Consider the following 12,556-nt stretch of genomic DNA (forward strand, 5'->3'; position numbering starts at 1 on the left):
ATGACAGAAACATTGAGAAACAGCGAGGGATGTGGGGAATGTGGTCAAGTCAAGTCAAGAAGCTTTTATTGCAACTTGGTAGTGGTAGTGTAGTGTTTAAGGTGTGGGGCTGCTGATCGGAAGGTTGTGAAATCAAATCCTAGGTCGATCAAGCTGTCACTGCTGGACCCCTGAACGAGTCCCTTAACCCTCGATTGCTAACTTGGATAAAATGTAAGTCACTCTGAATAAGGGCTTCTGCCAAATGCCATAGATGTAGGATGTGCTCTCTTTTGAGTCTGCTTCCTTTCAAGCTTTCTTCCTCATATTGAGTCATAAATATTAAACATCCTAAATGTATATATTTCTATAAAGCTGCTTTGTTACAATGTCCATTGTTAAAAGCACTATACAAGTAAACTGAATTTAATTTAATTTTATGTGTCGCTTAAAATTCCAGCAGCTTCAATGCGTTCCCACATTCCTGGGAACATTAATACAATAAATTATCATTATAACAAATAATAATAAAAAAAAGCCATCTGGTTAATAAAGACATTTTCCAAATTTTCCATATGACTGACTACAATCAGAATAGCCATGCTGGAGCACAATAAAATGATCCAGATGGTGAAAAGGTTGCATTATCATTTCAATGGCTTCAGCATGGAGCTGTGCCTACATAAAAGAAGAGGTGACATCCTGTGACCCCCAGCGAATGAGACTTCAAAACAGATTAGCTCGATATATTCAGATACAGCAGATCAAACAGGCCGAGCCTTGGTGTGATGATAAAGTGTGGCCTGCTTGTATGATGCTTGAATGTTTGATCAAATGCAGACCCTTAACATCTTGCAATATCATTTTGACTGAATCACTGAATTATGACTAAAGGCATTTGTGATTTATTTAGCTTTCGAAAATGAACTAAGAAACATGTCTTAAATGTCAATGTACAGTTTAATACATTTTAGACTTAATGATTATTTCCAGAGAATACATACAAATATATACACACACACATATACACATACTGTATATATATACAAAATGTAAATATACAGTAGTAGGGGCACGGTGGCTTAGTGGTTAGCACGTTTGCCTCACACCTCCAGCACTGGGGGTTCAATTCCTGCCTCCGCCTTGTGTGTGTGGAGTTTGCATGTTCTTCCCGTGCCTTGGGGGTTTCTTCTGGGTACTCTGGTTTCCTCCCCCAGTCCAAAGACATGCATGGTAGGTTGATTGGCATCTCTGGAAAATTGTCCGTAGTGTGTGATTGTGTGAGTGAATGAGAGTGTGTGTGTGTGTGTGTGCCCTGCGTTGGGTTGGCACTCCGTCCAGGGTGTATCCTGCCTTGATGCCCGATGATGCCTGAGATAGGCACAGGCTCCCCGTGACCCGAGGTAGTTCGGATAAGCGGTAGAAAATGAATGAAATGAGTGAATATTTATATTATTATAATTATTTATATGTAGATTTAATAGACATTATGTAAAACATTTTTAAAGTCTGTATCTGTATAATTTTATGCATTGGGCTCTTGCTACCTGAATAATAAATGTGAAGGTGTGTATGTGTTCCTTATAAAGTGAATGGGGATTTGGTAGCCTAGTGGTTAAAAGGTCATGAGTTTGAATCCCATGTCCACCAAGCTGCCAATGTTGGGCCCCTGAGCAAGGCCCTTAACCCTCAACCAGAATCATGGCATGGATTGGTTCCACATGACAGAGTTCATGGTGATATCAGCTAAAGGGAAACACACAGCATGAACACATCTAATCCTACACCAGCATATATTCCCCTAACAACATAGTGTGAGAAATTATATTATTACAAATCTTATTTGCAGAGGATCTGATTTAACATTGCATTTTTCCCTATCGTGATGAAACCTGAATGGACGTCTGCTCAGTGCGTACTGTGGCTCAAGTCTTTCAAAAAAAAAAAAAAAAAGGAAAAAGAAAAAACCACTGAGAGGTCTATTTTACCTATTTTACACATTAGTATGTTTGCGGTTATGGAAAGATCTATTCAAATATCATGGACTACAATTTACTCAAGGGACCTATTCCTTTTTTTGATTAGTTAGAAAACTGAACACTCTGGAACTGAGGATCTCTATTTTCCTTGAGGTTAAAACTGGAGGATGGGAACAGAGGATTGGGAACTGATTCCAAGAAGATCCTAGTAAGATCCCTAGAAGAAGCAATGATCCCTTCCAATAAGATTGCCTGAGTTGTGTAATATCACTGGTATAACAACAGCAAATATGAGCTCTGTAGTGATTAGTGTGTGATTATTACTTCACCACAGTCTATTGGACAGTTTTCATTTGTGGATTAAAAAAAGGTTTCACAATGCACATTTTAATGCACAAATCTATATCAATATACATTATACATGTCATCATGTTTGGACATTCAATCACATGATTAAAGCCACAGATTTGGGGGTTTTGGATTCTATACTGTATGTTAGCTACGGTATGTTAGATTGCATCCTTGGCTTCAATAGAGTTCATCTGAGGACTGACCCCCGACTGTTACACAATATTGCAGACGTCAGTGGTCAGAAGTTTTACGCTGACAATGAGATTAAAAGGCTTGACCTTTTAAAAAGTGCTCCTTTGCCATGCCTCAGCTCTGTTGATGCCCTGCGTTATGTAACCCTACCTCTTATTTATAATAGAATGACTCTTTTTCAAGAAGGCTGATGATCGTCTTTGGCGAAGTTACATCTTAACACTCAACAAGATGCTCTATGCTTAAAACATAAAACTGAGTTTTGTATTATCTCCTTTGCATGTCTAATACCCTGAACCTGGCGTGAAAGGTGTGAGAATTTTGATAGCTCAGCAGTGTACTGCTGGAGTATAGACTGCATCCGGCATCACCTTTCACTGCAGTAATGACTGCGGAGAGCCGAGCCAGGGTCACTCGGCTGCTTACAACAGGAATCTGCACATGACACATAAAATGTTGTTAGATTCACCTCAGAAAATTGTTTTTCAGTAAGCACAATTCACATCCATAATATACAATTACATATACTTATATAATATAAATGATACCTACACACAGTACACAATATAAACACTTATACACACAATACATACAATCATTTTGCATAGAAAGAAACAATTTCTGTATTAAAGCTGTAAAACAAATGTTTGTTGGTTTTATTTATTTATTCTATCTTTATTATTAACCAGCCCTTATTTGGAGAAAAATTTATTTGTATTATACACTATATACAGTAGTTGTATATTTCTTGTCCTTCTGACATTATAGGTAAGTTAAAAAAAAGATTTTAAAAGAAAGGTAAGTACATATGAAATGTCAGTCCACAGCATGTCACTGGCCTTCACCCTTCTATAATATAACTTACAGGACATTTTTTAACCAATACTTTGAATTAAAGGTGATCTGAATGGTCAGTGTTCATCTCAGACATCAGTGACCTTTTTTTTCAACATTTGATTGTTAACTATTAACAAATACCTTTTTCATGTTAATGTCAGATGATCTATGTCTGAATGCACTGGCTCGAGTTAAATGCATTCAGCTGAATGCAAAAAAGGACATGACACACAAATACACGAATAACAGCTGATATGTTCAGGTTTTAATGTTTAGGTTTATTGCCAACTGACTCAACTCTCCCTACTAAAAATTTATGAAAAGATATATGAATTTGAATTTGCCATAATGTTTACCAGGAGGGAAACAACATAAAGTAAGTGAAATATATTTAGTGTTTTGTAAAATATACGTTACCACTATCGGTCTTCTTGAAATTTGACATGCTAGCCAACATCTTTGTGTTGTCAGTGCTTGCTGATGCTCAGTAAATAATTTAGAGCTGTGATTAAGAAGGCAGAGATAGCATCACCAGCAGAAATGCAGCCAAATTTGTCTTTGAGGCCCTCCTGTGCCTGTTAATGCAATTAACCCCACCATTACTGTGTTAGTAAATGGACACTGAAGAAATCTTCCTGATATCTAAGCTAGCTTGTTGTACAGACATTATGATATTATAACTAAAAAAATCAACATGAGTAAACAAAGCGAGGCCATAATCCAAGACAGACAAGTCTAGCTAAATCACACAATAATTTATTGCTGCTCTGACCACAGCAAACACTACAGATATCTTGCTAGCTTCGCCAGGCTGACCTCCACCGACAGAACGAGCAGACGATATAAAAGCACTTCTTTAATTCAGTAAATCTAGATAAAAATCATGTATAATAAATGCGTACAAATGTTTGCAATAGGTGAATATGTAAGCAAATTGCAAAGCAAAAAACATGCATTAAACAGCCAAAGACACATTTATGACTCATAATTGATGATTTGATTTCTCTCGCTGAACAAAGTTAACATAAGCAAGGTGATTTTTATTTCATGATTTAATGGGACACTTCAGATTGGACAAAGCATTTGATTGGACAGAAAAATCTGATTTTGAAGCTTACATTCAGAATAATGTCATTAAAATTGTTGAATCGTACTGGTGGTAGAGAGAAACTATAAATTCTGAATGCATCCTTCTTCCATCTTCTAAATGCAAATTTTGTCTTTACTTTGGCGCACACCAGATTATAGATAGAATTAAAGCAAACATATTCATACTAAATGCCACAAAACTTTAAACCAATCTTTGATACAACTGACCCTACTCTCTTCTATCCAATTAAATGGTTTGTACCAACAATCTGCTTATAAACAGTGGCTTGTACCAACAATCAGCTTGTAAAGTATCCTGTTGAGCTTTGGGTGAAAGTATACAACCTACAGTTTTCTCAGGATTTCGTCTTTCCTTCAGCATTGATTCTTTCCTCGTATGTTGGTTTCATTGGCTCTTGATTTTACGCATTCGTGGTGACGTAAATACTATCATCCTTTCGGGAGGGGAAGCGGAGGCATTAATCTTTACAGTCTCAGTACGAGCTCGGACCTGAGAGAGAATTCGCACCGTGAACAAAGTCTCCGACTTTAGTAAGGAAATGATTTAAAAGACTTCTAACAGCTTAGGACGCTAAGCGTGAGAGACAAGCGTGAAAAGTTGTTCCTGATTCTCTGAGGTGGACATTACCATCATCGGTATAATCAGCTTCATCATCAACTTCTTCATCAGCATCATCTTCTTCATCATCATCATTATCACTATTATTGTTATTATTATTATCTCCGAAAAATGCTTCGTGCTTCCGTTTTGCTCATGTGCGTTTTTACCATCACATGCGTAAAAGCAGTCCACAGCCAGGAGGAGGAGAAGGTGCGCTTTTTGTGCACCGTGATCCCAGTTGATAAAGACCCTAGTTGTGGTGTTCAGAAGGAGTTTGTTCATAGTGTTCAGGGTGAAGGTTTGAAGAAGACGGTGATTCAGCTCCGGGAGACTGTTGTCCAACAACAAGAAGCAATAACCCATCAAATGGGTGCTATCAAAGAGCTCACATCCAAACTGTCTCAATGTGAGAGCAGCTCGGAGGAGTCTTCATCGTGGAAGAACATTAAAGACACCATGGATGATGTGCCGAGAGATCCAAATGAAACTCTGGATGCACTGGGTAAGACCATGCAGAGTCTGAAGGACAGGCTTCAAAACCTGGAGGTGAGAGGGACTGCTCCCACAATTATGCACAAGCATTCACATTAAACAGTAATATTATACATTTTTTGTCTCTATTGCCTTGTTTAAAACGCATATGTATATATGTAAAGTATATACGCACACGCAGGATACACATAATAGATATAAAACATTTCAAATTGAATCTGAGTTATGTATCACATACATGAGTACAGCTATTTTAAGAACAGTTGTCCATAAACACTGCATTGTACATACACTGACATTATAGCCCAGGCAATGAGTTTGTTCTGCAAATCTTTTTGAAAAGCTTTTTTAATAGTAATTAAGTGTAGGTGGTAAGGATTTACAGGGATTATCCCCTCATCTTGTTCTATCTATATCTCTTACCTCAGGGAAACTCTCACACCACTGTAATTAGTGAACAATGCCAATTAATTACTAGTGCAATCTTAAAGCCTGAATACAAAGTAAATTAAGTAATTATATATTTTGTGTTGTTTTTCTTTTGTTTTAAAGTGTATATGAGTTTGTGTCTGTCAGGCAGAATTGAGCAAAAAGATTCTTATAAACCCTTTTATTTGATTCAGAGGCTCTCATTAGCCCCACAATATGATAAGTTCAAGGTTCTCAGGTGTGAGACAAATGATCAGTATTACTGCATGGTTTATCATACCATAAGTCCAAATATCAGGACTGATGTGAATTCATTGAAGCAATAAATGATTTCATACCTTCTCAGAAAAAAAAAGTGCTGCCTTAAATTGATCTCTGAACCTGCTGATTTATTTTATACATTTTATTAAGTGGTAATGTATTGTTGGTTAAGCTCAATATTTGTATACAGGCCACACCATGTTCTCAGCATTTATCACGACATGCAGAAATATAACAGATTCATTCTTTTTTTGTTTTTGTTTACAGCAACAGCAGTTGCGAGCCAGCCTCTCTGGAGCTCCATTTCCCAGTGAACTGCGAGACATGCTGCAGCATAGGCTGGATGATCTAGAGAGCCAGCTCCTGAGCAAAGTCAATGAGTTGGAGGAAGAGAAGTCACAGCTGTACAACGAGACATCTGTTCATCGCCAGCAAACAGAAAACACCCTTAACACTCTCATTAATAGAATCTCTGACCTGGAGAGAGGTATTCGCAACCATTTATACGTCTAGTGCATGACATATTAGGTCCATTCCTCCCCATTTTTCCCAGAGCATGACCATTTATTTTTTTTATTCGGTCATGAACGTGTATTTAACAGGAACTTGGAAGTATATGGCAATGGAAGAGTTAAGAGTTATTTTGCTGTTATACAGAAAACTATGTTTCCCACCAGAGGTGACCCATTACTAATTCACACTCTCTGCCAGCAGGTACAGGATTCAAGTCCCCTGAGGATTTTAAACTCTCCCTACCACTGCGCACAAACTACCTTTTTGGTAGAGTGAAAAAGAGCCTGCCAGAAATGTATGCCTTTACAGTGTGCATGTGGCTCAAGTCCAGTTCCAGTCCTGGCATTGGGACCCCTTTTTCTTATGGTGTCCCCGGGCAAGCAAACGAGATTGTACTGATTGAATGGGGCAACAATCCAATAGAGCTACTCATCAATGACAAGGTAAATATAATTGTTTCCAGCTATTTCTGTGAAAGCATTTCAGTCTTCTTAGGGTTCAGAAGTTGATATTTGAAAATGATTCACAGCTCAAAATAACATTTACATAATCACATTTAAATTGGCCGTAGTCATTATTCACATTCACACAGTTGTGAATTTTTTCACCCTTCCATCCATGTGAAGGTGGCACAGTTACCGTTGTCTCTGAATGATGGAAGATGGCACCACATCTGCATTACCTGGACTACCAGAGATGGTTTATGGGAGACTTACCAGAATGGCCAGAAAGTGGGATCAGGGGAGAACCTGGCTCCATGGCACCCTATCAAACCTGATGGAGTCCTCATTCTGGGTCAGGAACAGGTGAGAATAGCAGCAATTGTTTTCCAGAAAATACTTGAACAAGTGCATGTGTGCTCATTATTGTCACCTTTCCTTGTCCTTCAAGGGGAATTAACACAAGACATTTTGTTAGATGTCACTGAGTTGTTGCTAGGATTATGTTTTAATATTTGCAGAGTTGACACTGCAAATGGATATATTTATGGATATACTTTTCAAAATAGTGAAAACCATGTTCAATGTGTAAGCAGGGCAATAATATGCTTTTTTAATATTTAATATTTAATATGGTAACTGAGTGGGGGCACATACCTCCATGGTTTAGGGTTCAATTTCCATCTCCATGTTTCCATGTTCTCTCTGTGCTCTGGGTACTCCAGTTTCCTCTCCCAGTCCAAAGACATGTGTTGTAGGTTGATTGGCATCTCTAAATTGTCTGTAGCGTGAGAATGGTGATTGTGAGTTTTTGTGTGATTGTGCATTGCAATGGGTTGGCACCTTGTCCAGGGTGCCCTCCACTTTGTGCCCCAAATCCACCGAGATCCAGATTCCTTGTGACTCTGCACAGGCTAAGCATTATAGAAATTGGATGGATGGATTTGCTTTGTTGAAATTCGATTTTATGTAGCCAAGAGAACGAGAAAATTGTTCACCTCATCATTAAAAGTTTACTATTTTGAATCTTAACAATGTCACAGCCATCTGTAGCCAAATGCCAAGGGAGCAAACCTGGCTGTGCTTTATGGGCGGGAGGAATGGCAGTTTTAGAATACCACAGTTTAGTTGCTGTATATGGGCAACAAAAAAAAAAAAAGTTTCATAATAACAAGCTTTTAACAAGCATCTCATAAAATTCAGCACTTGGGCTTCACCTGAATATATTAAAACTGCATCTGATATTGTGTGTTGTGGTCAGATGCATAGCCAATGCATAGTCAATCACTGCTCTTGGCACTTTAACATCCAATCCACTTCCCAGCATGTCTTTGGGAGGTGAGAGGAAACTAGAATAAACCCACACTGACATAGGAAACTCATGTGAAACTTCACACAGACATTAACCTGAGCTCAGGATGGACCTGGGGACCGTGGAGCTGTGAGGCAGCAATGCTACCTGCTGCACCACTGTGCCACCCCCTAAGAATATAAAAGAGATCTCTATGGTGGCTTGGAACAAGGTCCCTCCTAATGTAGTCATTACAGGAAGAGGCTTAGTGCTGTTGTTCTCTCCAGGGCAGGTGTCACAAATTATTAAATGTAGGGGTGCAGATTATTAACAAATCACACTGCTAGATCACATAAAAACTCAAACTAAATGTAAAAAACTTTTGCAGGTCTAATCAGCAAATGGCTCATTTAACTCAAGCTTTTGTTGTAGTGGAAAAAGAGTTTCACCTGAAATTCACCTCTAATTACATGCATTTTCATGTATACTGTACAGGTTCTTTTCATATATTATTCTATAATCTATAACACCTCCCAGTATTTCCTCATTTAAAAGAGAATAGATAAAGCAATCAGTTTGTTTTAATGTGCTGGTCTGTCATTTATGGCCTCAACAGGACATGGTCGGGGGACGTTTTGATGCCACGCAGGCTTTCGTCGGGGAGCTGGGTCACTTCAATATGTGGGATCGGGTTCTGAGATCTGTAGATATCAGCGCCATGGCCAACTGCTCCTCCTATATGCCTGGGAATGTGGTGGCCTGGGCTGACAGTAACATTGAGGTGTTTGGTGGTGCCTCTAAAGGGCCACTTGAATTATGTGAAGACAGAATTATTAACAATTAAAAACTCAAACTGGAACCCAAATCCTTCTCCTTGTACTTATTGATTTTGTGTCATATTTTATTTTAAATAATTGTTTTGTATTTTATGTTACAGAATATGTCTGTGTGCTTTGGAATGCTATATTATTCATACTGTGTTATTTATGTAGGTTCACTAATTGTCTGTCTGGATTTTATGTTCAACTGTAGTTGTAAATATTGATGCTTTACTAATAGACTTCTATTAGATAGCCAGGGATGGAAAGATTTATTATTTAGGACTTCTTACCTTTTAAATGAACTCATATGTCATGAATGAGTCAGTAAACCCATTATACAATGGAAATCTTATTTTAGCTTTCAGTCTGTTTTATCCAGGCAAAAAAATACTATCATAAATCAGCACAGCCAAAATGATTGATTCTTGTTGTATACATTTTTGTGACATTTTTCGTAAAAAGTAGTGCATCCAAAATTACTGGTAAAATGAAACTTATATTTAAAGGGAATCTTGTGTTTAATGTTCATGTTTGGCTCTGTAGCTTTGTGTTTGTACAATGATGAATTGTTCACTTGCATTTTATGAAAGACCTTTGTTGTAAAATATTGTGCCAATGCTTATATTGTTGTTTACAAATGAGAGAATATATGGACATTTCTGAGAAATAAAAACACTTAAAACTGTTAATTCATATTTGCAAAATTTATAATATTCAATCATTAATATTCATCATATTAATGGTGCACCTACTTTGAACAATATACTACTATACTTCAACATCTTGCTTTAGAATTGCTTACGCATTTGACTAGTTGACTGAAAAGTGACATATATAACAGACACAGACTGCTAGAGTGTGAGGGAACTGGTCCAAAGGCACAGGTGGCTTTATAAGCATTAACCAGCATTAAGGAAATAGACAAACCCAAAGTCAAAGCTCCTGACTCTGAGACACGGCTGAAGAGACTGGGCCTAGTCTGTACAGTATATTACTCCTTAATTTTACTGTATTTAGCTTTCCTGTGATAACATCGATGCTATTGAACATTATTATAGCAACCTTAATGGAAACTATCAAGGTTAATGTTTATGGCAGTAGTGCGAAGTAGATTCATTTAGATTTGGTGACAACTCTATAAAAGATTTAGGTCTTTAAAAATCTAAAAGACCTTCTATAAACGTTCTATAAAGAGTAAGAAAACAAGCAACACAAAGCTCATAAAGCTTATGAAATTTATTGCACACATACATACATAACGAGAACAAAAGCAAAATATCTTTTTAATATATTTTGATATCTTATCAAAACTAGGCTTGTAAAAAGCCTGGCAGCATGACCATTAACAAAACTGAGAAACAAAGCAGAAGGACACACACACACACACACACACACACACACACCTCAGGGAACACAGTAGATGAACATGTAGATGAACAAAATGAAGCTCTTATGCTTTTACAGTGACTGGTTCGTTCCATTTTTTTTTAAATTTGGTACTGAATGTAAGCAGTGAAAGAAATTTCATGATGTTTTTGAGATGTTAATTAAAACATGTTCTATGTGTGATACAGACTAAATGAAAGCAATGAGGATATCTGGGATGTGTGTGTGTGTGTGTGTGTTTGTGTGGGTATTTTTTTTATGTGCTATTCATCATTAGGTCTGATGAATCACAGCTTTGGTTCTTTTTTGTGGGGATGGTTGCAAATGTCCCTCTTGAGCGACTTTTAAAATCCAATGCCTGCAAATAAGAGAAAATTCATGGCTGCTCAATAAAAGCATGAAACAGAAATTTTTTTTTAAATGCTTCACGTAATCTTGCTAATTTCATCTGGTGTTGTTCACCCTCTAGTGGACACAATCAAGAGCAATAGCAGATGTGTGCCTTAAAGCATATATATGTATATATATATATATATATATATATATATATATATATATATATATATATATATATATATATATATATATACACACATACATATATATTTATGTATATATGCTGTTATATGCTGTTTCAAATATATTTATATATATATATATATATATATGTATATATATATATATATATATATATATATATATATATATATATATATATATACACATACATATATATATATATAGTATGGATTGTGTTGCTTTGTTTTTACAATGTTAAAACATTGTATATTGTAAAACATAAATATTTGGATTTGGGTGCATTATTGTTATTTTAACTCTTTACCACACTGTTTAACGGTTTCCTTTAAGCGACCAAACGTCATTGGGTAATTGGCTGCTTGGCTATTATTGTAAAAAGAAAGAAAGCACTGGTGAGTTCAGGAACATCAAAAGGCCACAGAAAACAAAGAAAAAGACCTTGGAAAACATTCAACAAAAACAGGTAGGTGGATTCCAGAATTCAGGTAGGTCAAGTATTAAAAATTACAGTATAATTTATGATTTTTTTTTATTTTTATGTCAACTCACCTTTGGTCCCATATGTAGCACATATCATCATCAACAACATCGACATATTCAAAAGCACTTCTGTAAGTCACTCTGGACAAAGGTGACTGCCAAATGCCTTATATGTAAATGTAAATATATATTAGTGAATTTCAGTATAGTGCCACAGACAGATAAAATATCAATGACTTTCTCAACATCCAATTATTTGTGTACCTGTCTCTATATCGCTTAATCATCTCAGTATTCAACGTTATCACAGTTATTTATATGTGCTACACACTTTAAAGTTTCATGCTGGGGCTGACTTGCTGAGACAGTGATGAAAATGTACTACTAGACAGTACTAATCAAAGAGTCACAAGAAAATTAGAATCAGCTGACTCACAGCTGAGACAAAGAGAAGACTTATGATGCAGGTTTTTGATAATGAACCAATAGAAAAGTAAGCTTAATGACCGCATCAAGAAGAAAAAAAGGTTTAATAGGAGATATTTGTGAGGTCCGTATGTCTGGGACATGTTGTTTATTGGCTTGTTTGCACAACTAGACTAGTTTATGGTGAATCAGAATCGACTCATAGATCACCCACACATTTTCATCTTCATCAGCCCAGTATTAATAGATGAAGAGAGCTGTGCCATGTGGAATTTAATGGCTGCTCAATCATGCAAATTTAACCCAATTAAGCTGAGTTGGATTGAAAGGTTTGAAAGACTTGTTCAAATGGCTGCAAAAAGCTCTGAGGGCATCCCAGAGTAAATAAATAAAAAGAGAAAGAGAATTAAGGATTAAAATAAAGAGAA

At 36.6% G+C, this 12,556-nt stretch overlaps 1 protein-coding gene across 1 annotated transcript; it reads left to right on the forward strand.

The window, feature by feature from the left end:
• The first annotated feature begins 5,178 nt into the window (after positions 1 to 5,178).
• On the forward strand, positions 5,179 to 9,554 carry nptx2b (neuronal pentraxin IIb). The gene is made up of 5 exons (XM_060890585.1): positions 5,179 to 5,595; positions 6,499 to 6,718; positions 6,943 to 7,187; positions 7,371 to 7,550; positions 9,092 to 9,554. The coding sequence occupies exons 1-5, from the start codon at positions 5,179 to 5,181 to the stop codon at positions 9,317 to 9,319; spliced, it is 1,290 nt and encodes a 429-aa protein (XP_060746568.1). The 3' UTR covers positions 9,320 to 9,554.
• Positions 9,555 to 12,556: the final 3,002 nt, after the last annotated feature.

The sequence above is a fragment of the Tachysurus vachellii genome, chromosome 2, assembly GCF_030014155.1.
Source record: "Tachysurus vachellii isolate PV-2020 chromosome 2, HZAU_Pvac_v1, whole genome shotgun sequence".
NCBI classification, from domain to species: domain Eukaryota; kingdom Metazoa; phylum Chordata; class Actinopteri; order Siluriformes; family Bagridae; genus Tachysurus; species Tachysurus vachellii.